At 37.8% G+C, this 27,069-nt stretch overlaps 1 protein-coding gene across 1 annotated transcript; it reads right to left on the bottom strand.

The window, feature by feature from the left end:
* Window positions 1-203: 203 nt before the first annotated feature.
* DDB1 (damage specific DNA binding protein 1) lies at window positions 204-26,900 on the bottom strand. The gene is given in 27 exon segments (XM_015821749.1): window positions 204-911; window positions 1,107-1,230; window positions 3,106-3,208; window positions 3,391-3,560; window positions 3,661-3,770; window positions 4,143-4,193; window positions 4,338-4,432; window positions 6,916-7,080; window positions 7,343-7,466; window positions 8,031-8,142; window positions 8,604-8,699; window positions 9,808-10,015; window positions 11,089-11,196; window positions 11,281-11,444; window positions 11,527-11,705; window positions 12,637-12,745; window positions 12,834-12,909; window positions 13,414-13,516; window positions 14,289-14,405; window positions 14,686-14,769; window positions 17,605-17,763; window positions 18,415-18,512; window positions 19,949-20,063; window positions 22,770-22,991; window positions 25,354-25,513; window positions 26,513-26,657; window positions 26,825-26,900. Coding segments are annotated over 27 exon segments (3,342 nt in total). The 5' UTR covers window positions 26,886-26,900; the 3' UTR covers window positions 204-827.
* Between the last annotated feature and the right edge of the window lie 169 nt (window positions 26,901-27,069).

Here is a 27,069-nt window from a genome sequence, read left to right as displayed (position 1 = left end):
ATAAAATTGTCACCCCCTTAAACAAATTCTACAAGACTTTTTTGGGGAAAGAAACACGAGAGCAAAATGAAATTAGTCAGTTCCCTATAGACAGAATAATTGGGAGTGTTGAAATATAAAAAAAAATAAGAGAACGAAGTTTTCTTTCCTCCTCGGTAAAGGAGTTTAGAAAAGCTTGAAAAGATTTTGACAACAGCCAAACCTTTCCTCTTGGACTACTTTTATTTGATAAAATTCCAAAACCAATAACAGAAAAATTGCAATCTAGTCTCTTCTCCCTGAATAAGCAGCAAAGCTGTTGGAATAGAGAAGCTGCTACCCACCAACTGGGTTCCTCGAGATTAAGCAGCCCCAATTCTGAAAAAAGCACCTTGTAAGAGCTAAATGTCACATCCATCTCTCCAACAGCCACTGCAGCCATCTAGCCACCTTCTCATCCAAACAGGGAGGGGTAGGGGGAAAAGACCTCCACTTCAAAACACCGGGAACAAAATAAATTCAGAGACAACAGCAAAGGAAGTGTGGAAAGAGTCTAGGCAGAGGGACATCTTTGCCAGCTGCTGTTACTCAAGAGGGAAAAAAAAATCTGCTGGGACCACTATTAGGTGGCAGATGAATGGTGAATCCAAGCAGAATACAATGTCGTCAACAGCCAACACTGCATTTGCAAGTCCTTAGCAAGATGGCTTCAGTTCAGAGATTCCCCACTTTCATCCAGGCACATTGCTACTGCTCTAGCGTTACAGTGAAACTGGTGAGGGAACCAGTCGGGAAAGACTCCATATGCTATCCTTGAAGGAAGGTGCAGGAAGTATCTTCTCATTCAGCTAATGGATACGGGTGAGCTCCTCCACAATCTTGATCAAGTCATCTACCGTAGCCTCCCTCTTCATTCCACTGCCATCGTCAATCTGAAACAAGGAGGCAAGAGGCAGAGGTGAAGCACAGTCCTGTGGCAGGCAGAAGACGAAGCGCATATGCCTCTTCTTAATCCTGATACTGCAATCCCCAAGTTCGTATCTTTACTTCAAATGAGCAAGCAGAGAATCAAAGAGTCATGCCCAACAACAAGGCTTGTCTCAACATGGGTAATTTTCTCAACTTACTTGTAAGTTAGCCACCACCTCCTGCATCTTGGGTCGACTGATATCCAAAAAGCTTTCAATTAAATCTCCATCAATAAATCCAGTAGCTGGCTCTGTCTTGCGTTCTGTATGAAATGATCTCCAGGTAAAATCAAGAATCAAGGAAATAAAACTCTTCAGTAAAATATGCCTTCAACTTTCCCATAAAAATGAAAGTGTGTTGCAAGAACTGTCCCCAGGCTTTTATCACCCAGAACCAGAAGTGTAATATGTCGTTAATCTCCCTCAGTGATCCTATAGAAATCGGACCAGGTCAAACTACAATCTTGAGAATTCTCAGCCTCCATGGTCAAAATCAAATATTACAGCAACCTATTCATATGTGTAGTGCATAGCCCAACATAATAGCAATCCTCATCTAGAGATGACAGATTGTATTCTCATGTGACAGAAGAGGACTTTTTCAAAAGGTCAGGTTGTTTTTCAGGGGAACAAAACAATTGCAATATTAACCATATAATTTAGACAAACATTGAAAACATTTTAGTAATTCTTTGTATTTGCTATTTAATGATGGTACTATTCCAAAACTCATAGTTAGTTACTGGTTATATATTTTTTTAAATCTATTTTATTATATTTGACGTATTTTAGTGTATAGAATGTTACACTGAATATAATGCTTGCAGGTACATGGTATGACATGCATAAAATGCGCACCTTAAATTAAAAATAAATTCTGAATGTATTACCCATATAATAACCTTGGTGGTCATCAACAAAAAATAAAAGGTACTTTCCTGACACACACTTCAAAAACTGAAAATACATTCTCTTGAATCAGAAACTTTCTTCAGTATTACACTTTTTAAAATAATTCTTCATAGGGGAGAAATAGAACTTGATTTAATGAAATTATGAAGTATATACCTGCAGTATTATGGATAATTATCAACAGAATTTGGCCCAGTCTCTATGTAACATGTAAACTGTATGGAGCTTCAATGAAAAAAATATTTTTCATTCTAAGTCCCAAATTTTGATTCTATAAGCCTGAAAGCCTACATGCTTATGTTGTGTTAACAATAATTAATCTAATAAACATATACTCAAATATAGAATATTAAATGTGGCAAAGAATAGCTCTTCAATTTTGGTAACCCTTGAATATTTTTAATCATGCCATGAATATCTTCCTTTTTCCCTTCATGCTGCTTTAGTTTTCCTTGGCATGTTTCACTCCTGCATTTCTGATGTAGACTAATTGCAGATGCAAATGACTGCAGATTTCCTAGTTAATTATTCAGTATCATGGTAATCACTTGTTTATGTTGTTTATAATTCACCTTTGTATTGTATCTCAAATTACCCACAATTCATGGAAGACTAGCTTAGTACTCTTTTCATCCTGTGAAAGATTCTACTATAGTGTCTGGCAAGTAGTTATTGGTCTGGTTCATACAACATATTAAGCCATAATGTAATTATTTGGTCTTACCTTAGACTAGCTGTTTTACCCAGCTACTGTAGTTTGTACGCAATGGTTTATAATTTATTATGTCAACCCAGTCAATTATACCTAATAAACCATAATTAAATAAGCTAAGTACTAGCAAAATATGTGATCTCCAGCTGTTATATAAATTCCTAAAAAAAAAAGCTGAACTATTTTGACTGGCAGCGAACCACCAAAATGCTCCTCACTTTAATCTGGTATCATATTACAGCTTCACCAAGGCCTATAAATATTCCAGTCAAGAGAGTTCTCATCCTGCAAAAGCAGTTTTTCAGGGGGGGGGGGCAAGAGGGACATAAGCTATAACTGTAACTAGAAACACAATATCCTATCCCTAGTTTTTCCTAAAGATATAAGAGGAATGAATACATTCATATTGCTGATCTTTACCCATTTGGTTCTGTGCTGTAAACTGTAGGCAGGAACCATTCCTGGTTCTTGTATAATGACTAATGCTACCAAGTGTTATGTATGTTAAAGAAAAACACAAGAAAGAAAGGATATAAAGAGTGTTCTATCTTCCCAACACTCTTAATGACTTTGTTGAGTCTGTTTTGCACATCTAACAGGAGATTATACCAGCTTTCTGACAGAGAAGTCACTAGTCCTGTGAATAAAGACAGAGCATTATTTTTAAAAAGAAATTAATAGGTATCTATTTATAGGATCACTTTGGAAACAAAGGATAGATATTATTTTAGTGTCAGATAAGCCCTCCCCGAGTACCAGCTATTTTGTTAGACTATATGGGGAGATGGCAAAATTTTCTGACTTAATATCTAACCTTACCAATCATTCCATTGACTGTGCCAAACAACACTGAGCCCTGTGTTGGTGTAGATGTTTCACCCAGATTTTGCATGACTAGGGACCCATGACAGAAGACATTGACAAATTCACCCAGATGGAAGAGCCCAAACTCCTGTAAATGCTGGCGCTCCTCATCAGTTGTCGCAGCACTGCAATACAAAACGTTTACTAGGAAAAGGATAGGGTGAACCCTTTGTCCCAACCTACTATTTGCTCACTTTGGCCTACCTTTTTAGAAGGTCATCTCACCTGTCCTTCTGGCACACAAACAAGTTAAACGCATTCTCTGCCCCTAAGAAATTGTCATCATCCAGGATCTCCACAGCACTCATCCAGTTTGGATTAAAATCACGAGCGATCTGTAAAGATATGCAAGTTAATTTACCTAGCAAGTCAATCTATTCTCCACAAAGTTAAGACTTTTCTGGCCTGAAGTAGAATTCTACCAGTTTTAAATGCAGAGTGAAATGGAGAAGGCCAGCCAACCTAAGATAACCTAGGTACCTCAAATTAAAAACAAAACAAACAACTAGTTTCTTCTGCCACCAAATATTCTAGATAAGAGAATCCCTAAAGGTAATACATGTGACTCCATTTTTGACTTAATTATGGAGAAGTTTTAAAGGAAGGTACCCGAATATCCGGTCATCTTCATGCCTCGCGTATTCTAGAGGTTGATTTTACTTCAGTGGGAAACAAAAGTGTATCTCACGGTACTACAACAACATTACCAACGTAAGACACGCTTCGAGGAATTCTGCTGTCCATTCATACAGTCGCACCTGTTAGGAGAAGATTGATTTGTAAAGGTAAGGCTAAAACAGATCTGGAACAATACTGCAGAGTCCGAAAAATTTCTCTTACACAGTTTGCTAAGCAAGCCCAGTTTTAGGAAATATTGATGTTGAGATCTTCAGAAGCCTTACCGTGCTGTTTATGCTAGCTAAGAGTTTTCCATTGAATTCCACCATGGAATAGACGGCCCCCTTTACTTCTTTCTCAGCCAGACTCTGCAATTTACCTAGGATACACATTAATACAACGATACTTGAAAAATACACTGGTTGTAGCTACAAATAGCAACAAAAAAATATTAACATCCTCAAAAACAGGTGATCTTAGGCCCTGAAATGTAGCTTCCTCCTTGGATTATATAAAGCCCTCCTTGCTTTCTGCAGCATAAAATTAATTATGCTATAAAATGTAAGATATTACAAAATATATTAAAAATTCTATCATGAAACCTTCCAGAAGTTAATTTAGGCATTTTGCTCACTATGGATCCAGAGTAATGTAAATGCTAGCTGCAAGTGAACTCCACTTATGTTCTAAAATATTCCAATACCTAACCTTAAATGTGAGCAAGATACAGCAAGATTGGTGTACAAGATGTCAGGGAGGTCTTTAATTATCTTTTTTTAACAGTTACAATCTCTTTATGGTCGCCTCAGCCAGGAGTTCTTCATAAAGATGGTGCCTCACCTAGAGAGCTGTAAGCCTTCAGGAAATTTCAAATGTTGAAGTGGACAGAAAACCCCTTGGCCCTCTTTCTGATTATGTGTCATAAAGCTGGTATCAACTCTTAGCAGCCAGGTAGATACAATAATCCTAATTAATTAATTAATTAATTCTACCCCCCTCAAAACCAAGGTAAACTACCAAAGTTTATTTGCAAATATGTGATGCTATGTGATAATCTTCTTCTGTGACAATAACCCAACATAAAGCCTAGCATGCACTTAAGTCTGTAATAACTACAATACATAGTTTTAACTTCTATCTATCTTTCTGAAAGCTCTTTCCTCATTCTACAATATTACTCAGTATCACCCCAAATACTTGTCAACTGTTAACTAAAAATTTTATTCATCATCGTTAACAGTCATAAAACTATCTGAATAATTCCACCTGAACTATCCATTTTCTTGGTGAGGTAAAATGAGGTGAAAATAAACACTTCTTCGCTCAACTAGCATGCAACTAATCACTGTGAAAGAATCAATGGAAGTGCTCAAAAAGCTTAGGCTGCTCTTGAGAATAGGAATCAGAATGAATTTATATCTCCTTATTTCACCATCTAACCATACTTTGAGATTATCATTTGAGATCTTTCTTCTTATGTTTCCTTTTAGCAGTAGCAACATAGGTAGCTACTATTAAAAAGTGCTATTTTGGTGACTATTCTGTGGTTTTCCCAGTTTCGCAGCCATTGCAATAATTTTCCCAATTGCTACTTATGGCTGCGAAACTTGGGACTCTGAAGAAGACAAATAGGACAAGGGTGGACACCTTTGAATTATGGTGCTGAAGACAACTATTACGCATCATATGGACTGCAAAAATCACAAAGTCTTAGACTGAATCTCATCAAAAATATCACTTGAAGCTAAGATTGCCAAGCAAAAGCTATCATACTTTGGTTATGTCATGCAAGCTGAAAAGTCAAACATGCTGGGAGTGATCAGTGGAAAAAGGAGAAGGGGCCGCCCTAATACTTATTGGCTGGATACTCTAAAGCAGACATGTGAAACACAAAGCCCGGGGGCCGGATGCGGCCCGCGAAGTGGTTTCATGTGGCCCGTGAAGCCATCCTGGAAACAGCAAGGGACCGGAGCCTGCTGCATTGGACCCGCCCCCTGGGCACGCGCTGGGGAGGTGTCACCCTTTGCGAGGAATCAAGAAATGTACCGTTGCCTGGAAGTGGTCCTGGTCCCACCCCCTTCTGCCAGAGACCCTCAGATCTGTCCCATTCCTGCCCAGGCCCCCACAGACACCATTGACGCAAATGATGTAGAGCTGGCCACGCCCACCCAGTAGGCCACACCCACTCCATCCATGCCCACTCAGTAGGCCACACCCACCCTGGCCACACCCACCCAGCCCTCCAAGGGCAACCGCAATGCTGATGTGGCCCTCAATGAAATTGAGTTTGACATCCCTGCTTTAAAGGATGACACCGGGATGATCATGGTGGATCTGAAGGAGGCGATGCCTGACAGAGGGGCATGGAACGTGCCGATCCCTAGAGTAGCCAAGGGCTGGGCGTCACTGAATGGTTGACAACAATGAATGTGGGTTTGTTAATGCCAAGTGAACACTTTCCCCCTATTTTCCAAGGCTTTAAAACTTTTATTTTAAAAATCCATTTAATTGTTTTGCAGACCCTGATATGTGGTGTTGTTACAGTGATTTAATTTGATCTCCTGCTAGATCTCTTTTATAACACATAATAATATTACTATTATTACTGTAAGCCATCCAGGTAACTTCAGCATATTATAAATAATTTAAATACCCAAACTCTAAAAACCCAGATATTCAGGTTACTTTTTTCCATATGAAGCAGACAAGATGGCTCTTCAAGAGCTGAAAAGAATATTCTAGACTTTTAGAGTAAAAGAACCTAGGAACCTAACCCGCTTTTTCCATGACAAAATAATAATTAATCAAAGAAAACAAGTCCATGCAACTAGGAAGAAAGAGATCCAAAACATTTGTCCTTACCATCAGAGTAATGGAACACCACAATACGGCCTTGCTTGGGTTCGGCTTCATCAGGATACACCATGGCTGTTCCCACAATAAAATAAGTGTTGGGATCTTTGCCCAATTTGCAGGAGACCAGGCTTAGTGCATACTCATTCTGCAGGAACTGGTGAGCATGGAGTACTGAAGACAAGCAGTAAAAAAAAAAGAGTTAAAGAGCTCACAAAATATAGACTTCAGTATACTGTTTGGAACATCCTGCAACATGCAACCACAAAAACCTACAGAAGCTCAATAAAATGACCCTCAAGATGCTCCATGGACTTTTGGACCCTTCAAGGGATCCAAACCAGCAAATACACTTGATGGCTCTCTTCTCCTAATCTCATGATCCCCCAAAACATTTCTCTCATAAACAGTGAAATATAGCCTAGGATGTAGATACCTTCAAATGTATGCTGATCTATGATGAGCAGATTGTGTACCTCTACTTCCTCACCAAATGATGTTTCATGTGGAGCTGTGCTGCTAGAGAACAACTTGCTAGAGCTCACACTGTTGGAAAGGGCCTAAAACATGGAGAGAAAAGTAAGCATTTTAAGCTGCTAGAGACAGAGACTATTGTCTTTATCGGGTTTCTTGTAAGTGATCTTGTTTTATTGATGTTTTTATTTACATACCGTTTTTAACAAACCCCCTTCCAACCAAACCTCCACGGATTAAATACTTCTTATTTTGGTATAAACCTGTCTCTTTCTTCATTACCTTCTACTAAATACAATTTCATGGTCATACTTTGATGGTTCAAAGGACTATTCTGAAGGGATTGAAAATCAGTTCACGTGGAAGAAATACCAATACATTCTAAGACCTCCTCATAAAAGATAGGCAGAAACCTAACTAAATGTGGAAAGCTATGCTAGCCAGGATTTAAATCACCAAAGCCCAACATGTAACTGAGCCACAATATATTTTTATCCCAAAACAAGCTGTCTTTAAGTTTAGATTATCAGATGAGAAATGGAGATGATTTCTCAAGTGATTTATAGACATAATCAGAATGTTAAGCAATAATGTCTCCTTTTATTGAAATCAAGGCATTCCTAAACGCAAATATTATTGATGGTTCTCACCTGGGTACTTGCACTGGGCCTCAATGCAGTGGTGCCTCCACTAGCATCCTGAACTTCAATACGGCTGGAGAGCACGCCAAAACACTGAGATACTTCCTGATAACAGATCTTTCTGCATGACAGAAAGGGACACATGGTGTCTACACACTCATACGTATAAGATCCATATGTTCTAAGAAACATTGCTCATAGAAGTAATATTTAATTTATTCAATTTAGGTGACAGTTCACTCATAAGCATCCCTATTAAGAAATTCAAAATGCTCCAAAAAGCATGCTTCCTTGGAAAAAATCCATCAACCTAGGAAGGGAGGGAGGGAGGGAGGGAGGGAGGGGAAGGGAAGGGAAGGGAAGGGAAGGGAAGGGAAAGGAAGGAAGGAAGGAAGGAAGGAAGGAAGGAAGGAAGGAAGGAAGGAAGGAAGGAAGGAAGGAAGGAAGGAAGGAAGGAAGGAAGGAAGGAAGGAAGGAAGGAAGGAAGGAAGAAAAGAATTGTACTAAAAATGTACATAGTTTAAAAAGTTACATTATTTAAAAGCAGATGAATTCTCAGCAACAAGCTTTAACTCCGCTCACCTGGGTGATTCATAAAGGGGAACTGTGCGGATATGCAGCTTCTGAATTTCATCTATGGTGCCGATTGTCAAAGTGCTATTGTTGGCCAGAGCTAAGCTACAAAATAAAAGTATTTCATTTTCAAGAAAAAAATCACTCCACTATACCTCTCAGTTCTAGAGTATTTATCTACATTTCAGAAATAATCCATTATTAGCACTTGTACTTAACAAGACTTGGCAGAAGTGAAAATGTAAAAAAAAAAACAAAACCCTGCAGCAAATATATGTCAAAATCAGTATTGTTTCATGAACTATCAAGTACACATAGGAGCATCTGGCCATTAAGAGATAGAAGGGAGAAAACACACATAGAAAACAGCTCATGTATTTGTAGAGCACACAAACAAGAGTTGAGGTTTGTATGTTTATGGTGCAGTGTATTTCTGATTTTGTTTCCAACAGCTTCCTTCTGCAGTACAAAAAAGGAGCCTTTTTACCTTCCTTCAAGTTTTTAAACTTCAACAAATCTTCTTTCTTACAGATGGACTAATTTTGCTAGTGTTGATCACAACCAATCTTTATCTTCACAACTATGTTTCCACATGCAATCCCAAATGCAAGTTACTGTTTCACCAATTCTATCAGGAACCTCCAGTGTATTCCTGGAGAGTATTATTTTTGACCAATCAAACCTATTCTAGAACAGGAGACTTGAAACACTGAAAAATATTTTACGGAAATCCCATTTTTCTTGGCTAGTGATCATCACTTGGCAACTAGCATAATGGGGGATAAAACTCACGACCCCTCAAAAGATTTCCTATGCTATTACTACATAAAATACAACACAAAAAAATGACATCAAGCATAGATGAAATAGAAGAGTCCTTTCTTACATGAAGATATAAGACAGGCTGAATATTTATTACACAATGAGTCTATGACTCGTATTTTCTCAAAACTCACATTAGCCAGGGTGCACCAGTAAAGAGGAGAACAGGAAGGATATAACGTAAGCAATTCTTCTGTTACTTTGGAATTGCCTACTATTTTGTCCCTATTCTCTTAATCCCAATATTCCAAAAGTAATTTGCTTATTTTTGTGTTCTTCGTATGATACAAGTTGGCTACTTAATTAAAGGGGTTGACCAGACTGGCTAAGTAGGAAGAGAGCATGGTATGCTTTGTGGACCCACTGAAATGAAGGAACCAAACACACTTACCTGTCAGGGTACCCATCTGAGTTAAGAGGGCACATATAATTCACCTCCTTAAGATTGACATTGGAAAAGACCAATTTGTGGTTGCTGCTGTAAATCACGGTGGGGCGGTCAGAGCAAGCAAACACATTAGTGGTGGAAAGAGAGCGAAATGTCCTTAAAACAGTGGGCTGGGTTCCCAAAGTTACTTTTTTACGGTCACTCAGCAAACCTGCCAAAGAAAGGATATTATTGGAGGCTACCCATTAAGAGAGACTAGGAGATGGGAAGGGAGCGGGGCAAATTAGCTGACCTGTGACTACTTTTCATTATTGAAAAAAATGAAATATTTTTATATTTTAGAAAAGTATATTTACGGTAGCAATTTAAATGTACTAAAATTATTCCTGAAAGACAGAATACATCCTAAAATACAGCTATATGTCTACACAGAAACAGCATAATGTATTTTTCTCCATGAGCTAATAATAATTTCTGGATGCTGGGTGGGCTTGATTTAGAACAGAAAAATTATTCAAAGAGATAAGATTCATATATCCTTGGCTGGTCTTATACTTAAATCCTGAAAAATCTCATCACGGATCTCCGGAGGTCTAACTTGACTTACTTAAGACAAAATGACAGCAGTTACTATGTTTAGTAACCATTTGCAAATGTGATGGTTAAAAAAAATCATTTTCTAAACAATGTACACACTTACAGCCAAATTTTGGGTGGCTGACCAGAACACATACCAGAGCTGGCAAAGTTACACAAGAAAGCTATCTGAAAGAGATGGCAGCAACCAGTGATCTTTCCAGGGTCTCTCTATCTCTCTTTCTTCCTCTCAGTCTTGTGTTCACTTACCAATTATTTTGCTTCCGCTTTAAGGAATGGATTGTGGCTGCAAAATGATAACAGGGTATAGATCCAGTTCCATTGGTCTAATTTCCCATAATTTAATCATTACTTCATCGGTAAATCATAATCAGATGAGTTAACCAAGCAGATTACATAAGTTGATACAATGTGTAAACCAGGAAATAACAGTTACTGTATGGAATTCCCTTGCTGCCTCAATATAGTGGTAAAATGAAAAAACAAACAAACCAGTAAATCTGATGTGGAATGATTTAGCTGAGTTCAAATTTAGACCAAAGAAATTTCTAGAGTTCAGATCTTCTATCCCTGCTTATATTTTTGGGGGGCCAAGCTCTACTTGTTGGATGTGCCTACAATCTGTTCATCATTTGAAATTTAAAAAAAAAAAAAGAAAATCTGCAGGGAAGAAAACTGTATTTTTACCTGTTTCAATGTTCAGTCCAAAATAAAACAGGGCCCCATCTCCTAGGGCACAAAGCAGATAATGGCTATTCTCAAAGGTGGTCATCAGAATGGAACGCGGGATAATCTCTGTAAACAGGGATACAAGTTTGTAATATCGCTCTTTGCAACGGCCTGCCCTTCCCACACCAAGCACACAAATGGAATTTCTACCTCCTCCTAACATCTCCTTGTGTAACAGTTCAAATGAGGGCAGCTTAAGAATACGGGCCGAAATGTCTGTCCAAAGGCCAATAGCGCAGAGAGGGGACATGCCACTGGTGTCTCCCAAGGGAGTGATGTCCAGACAGGCAATCTCATGCTCCATCTCTGTAAAACTAGCAAGATATTAAACTGTCAACATTACAGCAATACTCAGCTCTGTCACCAATAACCCCAAACTAGTTAGCTCAGACTGACCTTATTTGTTTGAGTTCCTGAGGGTGGATTTCCAGGTAGTACAAAACTCTCCCCACAGCTACCACTACTTGACTGCTATTGCAGGAAGCAACACTGATGTTCTTCCCATTTGGCTCTTTCCATTCGCTCACCAGGGCCTTTGGCTCTTGAGTGACAAGCCGGACTGAGGCTGATGTTATCTAAAGGGACAAATGTCCATTGGTATTTCTTCCCAACCGAAAGGTAACATATTCTTTAGACATAAGAATGTGTGACTATGTCACATATAAGGCTTTCTACAACTTTTTTTTAATATATATTTTATTGATTTTTACAGTAACAATCTTTAGTATTTAGTAAGCAACATGTTTGGGTTTGTATGTTTGACATTAATAGTAATACAATTTCCGTTCCTACCCTTTATTCTGTTTTTCTAACCATTTATAAAAAAAAATCCCATGTTTGAAAGTATTCTGAATCTTGCAAACCCTTCATTTTCAATGGGAGCCTATCCATATCTGCACAGTCCAAAATTTTCTTAATTATGTCTTCTTCAGATGGCATTTCTTCATTTTTCCAGTATTGAGCAAATGTAATTCTCGCTGCTGTTAATATATGTAATATTAAGTATACACATTTTTATCATATTTTTCCGAAATTATACCTAAAAGAAATAATTCTGGTTTATAGTCTACATGTGCTCCTATCATCTTTTCTAGCCACCTATGTATTTTTGACCAATAGTTCTTTGCTTTAGGCATGTCCACCAAAGATGATAATACATGCCTGGATTTTGTCTGCAGTTCCAACAATTGCTAGACATATTTTTAAACATTTTTGCTAGTCTTGGCTTTCTACAACTTCTTCTTCAAGTGCTATAATATTTTTTTTAATGTAATCCACCATGTTTAATTTTAAGATTGACTAAACTGAAAACAGCCTGATAGGAAAAATCATGAAAAAATTATTAGAGTTTTAAAAAAATGATGTTGCTTACTATGGACAAAGTAACGTTCTGTTTTGAACATAACTTACCCTCACATATTCCTTATGTTCCAAATGTGACTCTTGATCCCAAAAGTTTAACCACTCATGCCTCACGTTTTATCACTAAAAAAATTCAGAGATTACCTGGATTAACTGCAGATGAGCCACATTACCACAGAAGAAAGTTTGCTGATCATCCACAAATCCTGTCAGTTCTGTTTCCTCTACTTCCTCCCCATTCAACATCAAAACTCTGCAGAACATAGGAAAGCCCAATCAAATTCCCCAGAAGATCTAACCAAGAGCTATATTCAATACTTTCATGGATATTATTCCTCTACCTGGTTTGTCCCACAAAAGACAGCACTAAGGTGTTATCAGTTTCACGGTGAGAGTCCGACCTCAAAGGCCATAATCCTGCAATTTAGAGACACAGTGCAGTGTTATTAAATTCCTCTGGAAAACTCAAGGGATTTCATAATTTGACAAACAAAAATGTCAACCCCAACACTTCTTGAACCATCAAAGTTTCCTCAATGCATTGTACAATACATTACCAAATTGGGTATTGTTTCTAAGTAAAATGTATTGTACTTTCAAACAATCAGTCTCAGAATAGTTGCATAACAAAAAGGTAAATAACAGCAAGAATACATAAAAAAGAGAATACGTAGTAATATACCAAAGAGAGGGAAAAGACAGAGGAATAGAATGCATGCACATACAAAATACCCAAATCCTTTTTCTGATGGCCAGATTCCTCCCCGAAATTTCCTAAATAGTATATTCAGTTTTCTAAGATTTCATGAGGATTAGCACACATAAAAAAGCTCATTCAAAAAATCTGAGATTTGACAACTTTGGTAACAGGATGCACTCTCATTTGTTCATCAACTGTTTCTAGTGGAGATACACACATACCTTTAATCCCTGGGAGATCAATGCTGGCATGTTCATGAATCCCAATTCCATTCCGGATGATTCTCAGAGAACCTTCCTTAAAGGCACCAGAGCATGTAACCAGCTATGAAAAGCAGACATAGTTAGCATACTGTAATTACATTATTAATGTTTAACGAACATGCAATGTGTTATAGAGAATAGTAATTCACATCTACCTTTAAGATAAAGGAGTTTTTCCTCAATCTTTTAGTAAATTATCTAATCAAAAAACTCAGTTAAGACAAAATCCTGCAGTCACTTCCACTTCTATAGTAAAACTTTCCTGAAATGGTTCTGTATTATTGTTTCTGGCATATGAATTAAAATTTAATGCATATGTCAAAAAAAGTAACCTTTCTAGCTCCCTGAAATAGTTTTTGCACTGTCTTACTTCAAATGCCAACAGAATAATAATTTTCCAAGCTATTATCAGATTAGAATGTGTGGTACACTGAAAATACATCAAGTTTGAAATGGGCAGACCTGAGCTCACAACAGCATTCAGCAAGAAGCTAATTTAGAGCAGGCTTTTTATTCAATATTTATTTGATTTTTATTATTGCCTGTTCACCGCCCTGAGTCCCGTAAGGGAGATAGGGCGGTATATAAATTTAAATAATAAATAAATAAATAAATAATTGCTGGATCTGCCCAAAATTATCAACTTCCTCATAACACAGAAGTTTGGTGAGAGAGAATAGGTTGAGTTTTTCAACAAAGGATTCATACACATCGCGCACAGATCAACTTGGGCAAAACTATATTACTGCAAAGCAATATTTCAAAGAGGGCATAAAGCACCTCTCTTAGCAAGATCCATCATTCCTTGCAGGAAAAGAAGAATCAACTTTTACCTGGCCTTGACCCTGTCTCTCAAGATCTACCACACACATGTCCACAATTGGCCCAAGGTTGGTGAAGGTTTCCATGGCCACAACATATGAGCCTTGTTCATTACTATCCACATTGAGCTAGGAATGAAAATAAGAATATTATAAGCTTCTTGTGAAAATAAATTGTTTGCTTCAATTTTCTTTATTTGACTACTCCAGCAAAATGTATTGAAATTCCAGTTTTTGTCTTATTTTGTTTCAAAATAAAAGGAACAAAAACCAAGAGAATAAAATTCCTAAGGGTGACAAAAATAAAATCACATGTCTCACAGCAATGCCATATAAATATATCATAAGTAAAAGATTAGCAAACTACTATTTCTTGGCACCTAATTATTAATTAAAAGCTGCCCTTTACCTTCACAAGTTGGGAATCCCCTAGACGAGAGCCAACAAACACAACACCGTTGTCCAAATATGTCAGGCATTCTGCTATGGATGTCTAGGTACAGGTAAGGCAAAATGAGTAATATTAGGCATTAATTTCTCTACACGTCGATAAATTTGGGTTTCGTTCCTATAAAACCGTACCTATACGAGTACATATACGTCCGTCGAGGAATGATGTCTTTACGTATAAGGACCCTAACAAACAGATAATTCGTTCCGGTTCTTTTCAACACCGAAGAAATGCCTCGAGGGCTGTTCACGTCACTAACATGAGCCTGGATCTAGGGTTTCATGCTTCTGGCTTTGAATGTCAATAGTTGCACACATATTATACATTAGCTGCACATACTGTATCTAATACATTAGAAGACACGTTAAAAAGTATCCAATGAACATACATTGCCACAGCAAAATATAATGAAATATGTCTTAGTCATAAAGTAAGTAGGGATTTAACCCTCACAAGTATGAAAGCTGTAAGTGACTTTAGATGACATTCTCTCTTGGCCTTATCTGGTACCTCAAATTGTCAAGTTAGCACTTTTCTTTAAATTCCTTTGAGGAAGGCCAGTATTTAAGTCCTACTCTGGGCTTTAACATATATGTGAGAGATAATTCTCTTGATCCTATCGCTACCAGAGGCATACCTGAGAATGCAAGAGATGGCTATGTTCCAATTCTGAACCCGTCAAGGATGATGTCAAGGTTTGCTTTGTTTAATATTTGTTTCATATTTCCACTGGGATGAAAAGTGTTCAGAGTGGCTTTTGGTGAATAATTTTTCCCTCAACATGTACTTTATTTTTAGTGTCCTCTGAGACAACTTGCCAGTGGAAAGACAGGTTATATATTCAATTGATAAGACTTTATAAGCGAAATACATTTTTAAAAACTTAAGATCGGTGAAAAAAATATTAAATGATGGATATAGCTTTCCAATTATATAAATCTATATAAATAAAAATGTAAATGTTCATTTGTTCAAAATCTTAAATCTCCGAAAGTTCTTCACCGATTGCTTTGAAATTTTGACACAACCTTGCATTCAAATACGCACGTGTTTTTCTATACCTACTATTATATACATGTCACACCTGTGACAGGTAAAAACATGCTTTTTTTGAAAAACAGCGCCATCTGTTGGACGTAAAAGCAACACATGCTAGCATTGTGAAATTAAACATATTACAAACGTGCGCTTTCTCTTTTCTTTCTTTTCCATTTAACCAGACTGAGCCACAGCAACGCGTGGCCGGGTACAGCTAGTCTATATAAATAAAAATGTAAATGTTCGTTTGTTCAAAATCTTAAATCTCCGAAAGTTCTTCACCGATTGCTTTGAAATTTTGACACAACATTGCATTCGAATACGCACGTGTTTTTCTATACCTATATTATATACATGTCACACCTGTGACAGGTAAAAACATGTTTTGAAAAACAGCGCCATCTGTTGGACGTNTTAAAGAGATGTGCAGCTATTTAAACCCAAAGCAAGGATATTTTGGCATGGATATGCTCATGTATATGCAGGCAGCTCCTTACTACAGAAATGCATATTCCTGGGATTGTTTGTCTATTAAGCAAGGCCAAGAAAAGTTGTGGCTTCTTTACGGAGCTCCCGACAAGTGCAGTGATTGTACTCGGACCTAGATCCCAAATATGCTTCTGGCTTTGAATGTCAATAGTTGCACACATATTATACATTAGCTGCACATACTGTATCTAATACATTAGAAGACACGTTAAAAAGTATCCAGTGAACATACATTGCCACAGCAAAATATAATGAAATATGTCTTAGTCATAAAGTAAGTAGGGATTTAACCCTCACAAGTATGAAAGCTGTAAGTGACTTTAGATGACATTCTCTCTTGGCCTTATCTGGTACCTCAAATTGTCAAGTTAGCCCTTTTCTTTAAACTCCTTTGAGGAAGGCCAGTATTTAAGTCCTACTCTGGGCTTTAACATATATGTGAGAGATAATTCTCTTGATCCTATCGCTACCAGAGGCATACCTGAAAATGCAAGAGATGGCTATGTTCCAGTTCTGAACCCATCAAGGATGATGTCATGGTTTGCTTTGTTTAATATTTGTTTCATATTTCCACTGGGATGAAAAGTGTTCAGAGTGGCTTTTGGTGAATAATTTTTCCCTCAATATGTACTTTATTTTTAGTGTCCTCTGAGACAACTTGCCAGTGAAAGACAGGTTATATATTCAATTGATAAGACTTTATAAACGAAATACATTTTTAAAAACTTAAGATCGGTGAAAAAAATATTAAATGATGGATATAGCCTTCCAATTATATAAATCTATATAAATAAAAATGTAAATGTTCGTTTGTTCAAAATCTTAAATCTCCGAAAGTTCTTCACCGATTGCTTTGAAATTTTGACACAACGTTGCATTCGAATACGCGCATGTTTTTCTATACCTATATTATATAGATGTCATACCTGTGACAGGTAAAAACAGGTTTTGAAAAACAGCGCCATCTGTTGGACGTAAAAGCAACACACGCTACGATTTTACGATTCCAACAAGCATTGTGAAATTAAACATATTACAAATGTGCGCTTTCTCTTTTCTTTCTTTTCCATTTAACCAGACTGAGCCACAGCAACGCGTGGCCGGGTACAGCTAGTCATGAAATATAAAACTCAATTACAAAATTTAAAAATGCTGTTGAACACCAGGTTTTGCTTATTTTAATGCAGCACAATTTTAAACTCTATCTTCAAAAGTTACCAAAAAATAGTATTTGAGAAGGACTTGATCTCTTCCAGGATCTGCAGGAATTTTTTCCACTCCTTCTAGTTCTTCTTCCAGCTGACTTCACACGCCAAATGCTCCAGAAATGGAGGAGAAAACAAAACCTACCTCACCAAGCAATTCCACACGCAGGTCCTTGAGACTGACTCCACCGTCCATCTGCTCCTCCTTCTCCAAAAGCAGCATGAATAGTCGACCCTCCATATCCCCCAACAGATAACGGGACCCATTTGGATCCACCCGGTTGTGACATACAATTGTACTTTGCTGTTTCAGAAAAAAAAGGTGTTACTTAGAAGTCTTTGAAAAGGCAGGATGACCTTAACACTGATCCAAACAATTTTATTATTCCTCTAGAAAGAGTAAGCTGCAATAGTAAAAAATCTATCCTACAGGAGATAAGGAACAGCTTCCCTAGTTTACTTCCTGATGAACATACATTCTGTGTTTGGCCAAATTCACAGAACAGCCATTTAAGTGCACATGAAACACATTCTCAAGATTCCAAATGTGTCTATCCTTATCCTAAGAAACTACAGAGACAATGCAGCAAGCAGTTAATGTAGGCCCAGATGCCCACAGAAATTCCGATTTATTTATAATTTCCATTCCTAAGGCCTTTCACTTGCCAACAACTCTGGACAGCTCACAGAATGTTAAAATGTCAGTTAAAACAAAGCAAAAACACCTAACACCTAAAGTAAACTTAGTTTCAGCTCTAACAAAATGTTTAAACTAGAGGCAAGCAAACTGATGCTGCAATAAATTATACAAATCACATTTGTTCGGGATTTATGGGATGTAGTATAAAATATTAGAGCGAACCTGCTTGCTTACATCCACACTAAACCTACTGTAAATATGAAGCACAGAATTCCAGCTTTAGGCAAATAACTTTCCAAAAGTTCTGCTGTTTACCTTAATGATGGGTGGGGCTATAGCCAGATATTTATCACCATTATGATAAGTAATGGATTCTTGTCCAATAATAATGGCCCCTCCAAATGGTTCAGGCACTACAAAGAAATTGTGGGGAATATGCATAAAGTATAATCAAGGCAGGAAAGGAATACAAACCAGGTAACCCAAGTGTATTAAACATTTCAATAGCTGTTATTTATATTGATAGAATTTCCTGCTCACCAGAAAAAAGCCACTTTTCAATATAACAAATTAGTTTAAAGCATGCAAATATACTACTGATTACTAGGAGTCATTCAGACAATATCCTAACCCAGTGATGGCGAACCTTTTAGAGTCCGAGTCTCCAAACTGCAACCCAAAACCCACTTATGCATCGTCGGGTGCCAGGTGGGTGTAGCCCATTGGCTTGGTGTGGCCAATTGGGTGGGCATGGCTGCAGTGGTAACGGCAGAATGGGTGGGACTAAAAAGTTCAATCAATCAATTCCAACTTTGCAAGAACTTTTTTTCCCGCGAGAAGTTGAAATTGACTAATTAAACTTTTTTTTTTTTGCACATGGCGGCGGAGGCCTAAAGTGAAAAGGTTTTATAAAACCCAGCTGAAGACCTAGGACTGGGGCGACGACGCATGTGCCCACAGAGAGGGCTCTGAGTGCTGCCTCTGGCACCCGTGCCATAGGTTCACCACCACTGTCCTAACCATATTTTACTATATGCTTTAGTAAATCTTCCTTTTCTTTACTCACTAAAAACAAGTAAATTTTAATTTCTCTTTCAGTTTCTTAAACAGCAATTTAACTTGTTACAAATAAATACTTTAAAATACCATTTTTTGTGGCTTAGGTTTCTCTGTTCATTTTTTTCTTTGATACTACATCCTCAATAACCTTGAATATTATAATCTCTAAGTTTTGCCTGTTAGCATAGTTACGTCTAAAAAATGCAGCTGTGCAATGATGGGTCTTAAGATCTGAGGCTGATAAGTAGTTATCAATGGGCAGCACTACGTTCATTATAGGCACTGCTCAAGTTACATAACTATTCTGGGCCTGAGAGCCTGGAGCAACCAAATTTTTATACAAACCGGAATTGGACCAATTGTCCCACCCCTATATCCAAAAAAGAACTTTTTTTCTAGGTGCAAGTTTAATACAGTGGCCTAAAATAGACCACAGGTGTCAAACTTGCGACGTCACATGATGTGTCGCGACGTATAGTGACTTTTTTCCCATTGCCAGCAATGGGATGGGCACGGTTTTGGCGTGATGCATCCGGCCCTTAGGCCGGCAGTTTGGCATCCCGGTCTAGACTCTAGGGCACAGGTGTCAAACTCACCGCATCACGTGACGTGTCGCAACGTATCATGACTTTTTTCGCATTGCCGGAGCTGGGGTAGACATGGCCTTCATATGATGCAACTGGCCCGCGGGCCAGCAGTTTGACACCCCTGCTCTGGGAATTCTTTCTTTAAGTGCTGATTTTTATATCTAAATAATTATAGTTACCTTATTTTTTAGACACAAACTCACCTGCAATCACCATTGAGGCTTCAGCCTCTACATTCTCCTGCTTCCAGGGTCCCTTGTTAAACTCCTTCTCACGCAAAGACACTTCATATGTCTTGACATGACGGCCCTGTGGGTCCTAGATGGATGGAAAGTACAATCACTAAACACAAACCCATCACTGTTTAGTTACCCTCATTTAACATATAAGAATCATTTTCATACGAATGTTCAAGAATCAAACATTCCCTGAAATCAAGCATTTCTCTTCTATTTTTATAACATTTGTACATTGAAAAATATATAGATGCACTTTCATTAAAGCAACTTCAAAACCTAAAGAATGCCTCTCTCCCACAAAATAAGGCATTTCCCCAATTCTGAACAATATTGTTCCTATTCTAATACAGCTAATAGAATTAGTAAGTTATATACTTTTACATTATTTCAAATAGTAAGTATTTTGTTTTATTTAACTAAAGCCTTCAGATTTCTTTCTTAATTTCCCCCACTTTATGACAAACTTTTTGAAACAAAGATTTTAAAAATCCCATTTTCCTGATGCTGTAATCTCAAGACAGCACATATTCTGCACTGATTTAGTAAGGCAAGCCTTGTAAATTAGTCCTATAAAGATTCTTACTAATGTAGAAAGAATTTCACTCAGTGTCTCTCTTAAAGGAGAATGGACGAATCACTAATATGAACCTCTCTTGTAATTATAACCAGATTTGAGATATTTTACAACCTCAAAATGAGCCCCGTAGACTTTCTCTACAAGGACACTGTGCATAACACAAGTACAGTGGATCCAGGTCTCTACTGACAGCATATTTCATTTTTTGCTAGTTGTCCAGGAAAAAGACTTATACCCAGAACACTTTAGAGGACTGATAGTAAAATTAAGTACTCATTTAATTACTTGCTAATCTGGTTGGCAATAAAATGCCTGCAAGAAACATCCAAACTCAGAGAGCACCAAGGACTCCACAGTTCAATTTTGAGCAACAAAATTAAATTTCTTTGCCACTTGCCACAATACCACACTTTTATACAAGATGCTCAAAAAGTAAACAAATAGCTAACAGTTACTATGTGGAGGCTCAGAACATCTCATGCTTCTGTTGCCAGGACACTGCATTTCTGTCAAAGGATGAAAAGTTGGGAAACTGACAATGCTGATGATAAAAACAAACATTGCTCTCTCTTGTCCATCAGCCCATCTGTCAAGGATGAAACTTGGCAGCTACATGCCTCTGTGTTTTAACTTGCCCTTAGATGAGGGGGAGGTGTTACTCTCAAGTGGGTAGATGGAAAAACTAAACTTCGATTCAGCTGCAGACCATGGGAGCCTGAAGCCTTGTCAAGGACACCAGAACAGGTGTGGATTTGTAGCAGATGGTTCTCATAACAAAGTGGACTTGTTGATATGGATTGTGTAAGATATTTGGGGTTTGACTGGGAAAACTATTATTAAAGTCTACGAATTGGTGGGGAAACCTCGGAGTTAGTTTTGCTTCGACATAACCATGAAATATATTCAATAAAACATAAGATTTTTGGAAACAGAAATATTGCTGGAATTTTATTTGGATTCTCTTTCTACTTGGAAGTCTAGTGGTTAGCTGGGGCTTGTGTGGTTGTAGTTTGAATGAATGATAGCCTGGGATTTTATCTGCCTATATAGATTTTTCAATTGTTTTAATGTGTTTTTGCCTCTATTTTAATATGTAGTCTCCTAAATTGCTGTAGAAAAAAACAGCAGCCATAACAATTTAAAAAACAAATAAATGGTGTTTTTGTTCTACATGGGGGGGGGGGGGAGAAACCTCCTCTTTTGTATATTGAGAATAGAAATGCAGTCAGTTGCTAGAAGCACCCCAGGCCCTTGCAGGTAACTTGCTTGGTTCTTATTTATTTATGTATTGGATTTATGAGCCTGGAGGAGACTATGCTGAAAGGGAATTTTCCTCCCTTTTTGTCAAGCACAAAATTATGTATTAGTAGATAATTCAGAATACCAAACATAAAAGTAATGAAAGCAACAAGTTTCAAGGATGGTTAGCAATGCTGCTTTTCAAGGGCAGTGGCTAAAGGATTAAAAAAATTAATCCTGAGTCACATTGCCTTTAATTTTTTGGTCCCAAAAGTGATTCCCAGACAGGAATGAACAAGGAAACTGAATTTTAAACTTGAATGGCTAGAGAAATCAAATCATGGTTTCTGGAGGGTGCTTAAGCCAATTTTCTATCTGATCATCACAGAAAAACAAAAATGTAACAAATCAGGAAAAGTTCTTAACAGCTTTGCACATTAAAGGAGTTTTAATCATTTTAACTTCAAAAATCTGCTTGTAGATTAGAACTATTACAATTGAATCAAATCAGTAATGTTTGTGGAAACGAAAATAATGCTTCAAAATTGTATTATTCTTTTTACCTAAATGCTAATATAACCTGAGATTGACAACAGCTGTCTATAAAAGTATATTTGTTCTACAAGCATCATCCTGAGACTGATTTTAAATGGCAAACCACATGACTGAAATTCCTGATTTAGATTTTGGGTTTTTCTGCTTCTTTCTTATCTGACTAGTTTGTTTTTGATAACACCTAACTCAATAAGTCCCAAAATATTCAAAAGCTTGCCAATACTCAGGCACCAATTTGGTTTGTTCTAGTAACAAATAAATAAATTAAAAATAAGTCCTTACTAAAGATCCTGTGATTTCTTTTTCCCCATTAACCAACCCATTTGATTTGTTTATAATTAATAGGTATGTTAAATAATGTTCACTATCTCCAGCAATTTTATCACAACACACATTCAGAGCCAATTTGATTACCTGGTAAACAAAACATATGGTCGGGGCCTGGCAGCCATAGAGAAATTTCACATCAATAACTTGTAGCTCCTCTAGTCGAATATTAAAGGCCTTTAATTCTTTATTTTCTCGCTCCAAAGGAATCACCTTGAATAAGCCATCATAAAGCCTTAATCCAATCATTCTGCACTCTGGGTCAATTATGCCAATTATACCTGTTTCCGAGGGACGACCAATACGATCCTAGAGGACAACACATAAATATTCTTAGTACAATCTCTTTTGTCAAAAGAAAACATGCAAGGTTAAGTCTTCTAAATCCATTAATTTGGTGTTTGTGCATTAGCCAACAGTTGATTCACTCATGATGAGTATTGTAATTTATGCTAATGTATGTTGTTCATGTACACCTAGACTTTCAATCAGCAGTCATTTTTCTTTTTGGTGTGTCTGTCCTTATCTTGTAATTACTATGAATCCTTTATTTCCATTTCAAAAACACAGTAAATAACTCATGGATCACAGATGACAAAGCTACGTATATATGCATTTATGTATTTAAATCTACAACTTTCAATTACATATTATATTGGATATGTAGTTCCTACATATGTATATGTAGATATACTTGGAAAACACGTTTGATTTTTGTTCTTTAGCAGAAGTAGTTTTAGCAGTTTGACAGGGGAAAAAATCCAATTTTACAGAAGTAATGAATGTAGAATTTTTCTTTTCCCTTTTAAAAACTAACAGGATACATGCTATTTTAACAGGCTTTGATAAAAAGAAAGTCTATTATGACTTTCTTTTTAACAGCCCAAGATGAAGATCTTAAGGTTATAAGCAAGCAGGACTTATATTAACATAGTCCTCTCTTAATGACAGCTGTTTTGCAACTGTTACAATGGTGCTGAAAAACTACCATCAGACCTCATGACTGTCATACTTTCTCTGGGGTTACATGATCCAAACTCAGATGCTTCGCAACTGGCGGGTGTTTACAACCACTACAACATCCTGCAGTGACATGGTTGCCATTTGCACACTTCACAGCAGCTTCCAATAATAAGAGTCAAGGAAGAAGCCAGCAGTAAAATCACAAGTCACAGACATGTCTTGTTGAATAACCACCACAGAGGTGATGTCATAAGCCCATCACAGTCATGTGATGTCTCATAACACACTTAACAAATGTATCGCTTAGCAGTTGTCAGTCCCAACTGTGGTAAGTAAGCAAGGATTACCTGTACTATAAGGCTTGTATATGCACACTCTTGCTTTCATTGGGTTTTGAGGCCTTGTGAAATTATGTCTCAAGAACACATATTCTGGGAAGCTTGCAGGTTCTACCCTTTGAAAAATAATATTCTAAACTAGCTAAAATGCAACTCAGGAATAAAGGCAATTGTTAATTTTTACATGACAACAGTATTTAAATACTATATAAATTTAGTTTTTTAAAAAAAAAAATTAGAATAAATGTTCCTAGCCTTTATATAATCACAAGAGGTTCCTAATACCACTTATAAGTATTAATCATTCTCTGCCAGCTATGATAAGCACATATTTTCTCCAGTCTTGAAGAAGAGGTAGGCTATTACCCTCATAGAGAGTGGATGGCTTCCAGGAACTTCAGAAGGATAATGTAAAATAAGTAATCTCATTTGAATTTGGAGCTGGAAGGTGAATGGTGGGGTAGGAGCATCTGAAACATAATTAAACTTTTAATATAATTTCCTCCTTCCTCCAAATATGATAAATGACTGTGTTTTTAAGTACTACAGAGAAGGGCAGTGCAATTATAAAAATTATCCATTCCCCCAGAGTCACATTTGGATGGAAGGGAGAGAGAACTGGGGAGTCTGACTGAGTTTCAATTAGTACAATTCAAAATTGGAAGAAAAGAAATGAGGACAGATTTCTTCAGTTACTTAAAATAGCTTACATTTTTAAATTTTGACCCTTTATTTTTCCAAGAGAAGGACTTTAAATAAAACTGAATGCTGAAAATAAAAGTCCTATTAGGTCAGCTAGATGTCAGATAAATTCAACTACTTGGTTTTCACAGTGATCAATTAGATGCCTTTGGGGAGTGTAAAAGCAGGCAACTCACCACTCGAGGGATTTTTGCTGCATATAAAAATGGCTTGTTTGTAAGTTACCTTTAGACAGAATAGTAATGTTTTATGTAGAACAAGAATCTAGCAACACTCTCTCATATTTTCGAAAAAAAGAACTTTGGATAAGTTACTCTCAAACATCCTCTTGTGTTCATGTGTTCTTATATTTTATCGACAGACTTGATTGTTCCGATGACTCTAGAGTATTACTGTTTATATAAAAATTAACGTGTAGTGATCTTTCTTTGTTTCTGAATTACCTTTTCATCCTTCTTAAATTGTCACAGGATCCAATAGTTTGACAACAGAAAGACAAGTATTGCTTCTCAAATTGCAATATTAATTTCAACTTACATAAATATTTTACGTTACTTAACTTGGAATATAATCTAAAACTTCAAACTCAGATTGCAAAATATACAGAAAACCGCTGTGTGGTCCTGAATTACAATGTACCTATTACACTTAATGCAGTTTCCTCTTACCTGCACATTGCCATGGGCTCTGGTGATGATGTCAATGCTCTCTCCACTTTGTTTATACTCAAGAATGCAAGCATTATATTTTGCTGTCAAAATAAAGAGCAAATCCTTGCTTTCCCCCTAAGGAGGGAAAAAAAGTTTTAGCTAGAAAAGAAAAAAAACACTCAATATTCTGCAACACAGTAGCAACAAAATATTATTCCATTTGTAAAAGGTGTATCTCAAATGAAAGATGTCTGAAATAGATGCTTTTGCTCATCACAACTTCCTGTTCTGTATTAAGCATTTTCTTCTGTAAGTGCACATAAATGATAAGCTCCTCCAAAAAGTATATTTAATCAGCAAGTATATTAATTAGTTTCTTGTGAACACTATATGAATTCATCAAACATGAGAAGCACCACAGCTGTTGATGTTCAAGAGACTTGCAGGAAACAGATGCAAACATTTTACCTCAAATGTTATTTAAATGGCCAGGCCAGACAACATAGCTATTTTTCAAAAAGACTTACAAAAGTTGGTTGAGAAGATTACTGTTGAAAACAGCAATATACATATGTCATTTCCTTCAAATATTAGCCCTAAAAAAGAGCAAGTTCTCAGTTTTGTTGATCTCAGCAGCAATCAGGCACAACATCCTTGAGTAATGGCAATTTTCCAAGTCATGACCAAATCAAAAATGAATCAATCAAAAATGAAGCACCCAGGAAAAAAAAAATACTCCATCCACATGACAGGTCCACACAATTAGCTCACAACAGACTGGTTGTGTGCAATGATCACAACGTGCTAAATTCCAGCAGACCACCAGTCCTAAAAAATAAGCCTTTGCATACCTGAACGTTTCAAAGGTATCTTCACAACAGCAACAGAACATCGGGCTGAAATTTAACAAAACAATAACCCTCCACCTGGCTAGCAAGCCACAAAGCCAGGTTTCTACCGAGTTCACATTCCCCAAAGATCCGCAATGCCTGGGGTTTTAGCAGCCAACTCCTAGCCTTGGTCATTGTGAACGGCCAGCTTGGTCTTCGGTTGGGTTAGACAACGTCCTCAAGGAAAGACCTGTTCTCTCGGCATTCCCTAGCTCCGGGGTGGGACGGGTTCCTCCTCCCACGGGCCGCCGGCGTGACAGGAAGCCCTCCTCCGCTACGAGTGGAACCCGGCTTTCTCGAGGTACTGGCGCTAGAAGCCGTACATGCCCACCTCCTTGACGGGCCGCAGCCCTTCCGCGGTGACCACATAGATCTCAAGGCGGGTGTTCTTGGCGATCAACAAGTTGAGGTCCTCCGCGGAGGTGAAGTGACCTGGGGCGAAGAGAAAAGGCCGCGAGGTGAGGGCAGTCCGACTGGCAGAGCCCAAAGCCGGAGGGGCGCGCAGCCCCGCGGCCTCCTCCGTTCGTCCTTCCCCCGCCACAGCGCTCTCCGCCGCCCGCTCGCCGATCCCGGGAAAGGCCCCCTCTTCCCACCATTACCGGTGACGCAGCTGTTGACGGCCGTGGGCTTCTGCGCGGTGACCACGTAGTTGCACGACATGGCGAGGCCGGGGGGGGGGGGAGAGAGAGAGAGAGAGAGAGAGACGGACGACGCGGAAGGCGAGGACTCTGGCAGTGCCGAGCGCAGCCTTGAGGGCCCACTACTGCCTCCGGCACCAGTGAGAAACCGCCAGCACCAGAGCGCCGGCGTCCCGCTTCGCGCGGTGCACGACGGGAAACGAGCA

This window comes from Protobothrops mucrosquamatus, unplaced genomic scaffold (assembly GCF_001527695.2).
Source record: "Protobothrops mucrosquamatus isolate PMUCROS unplaced genomic scaffold, P.Mucros_1.0 scaffold1399, whole genome shotgun sequence".
Lineage (NCBI taxonomy): Eukaryota > Metazoa > Chordata > Lepidosauria > Squamata > Viperidae > Protobothrops > Protobothrops mucrosquamatus.
This window is presented reverse-complemented; position numbering and strand designations above follow the sequence as displayed.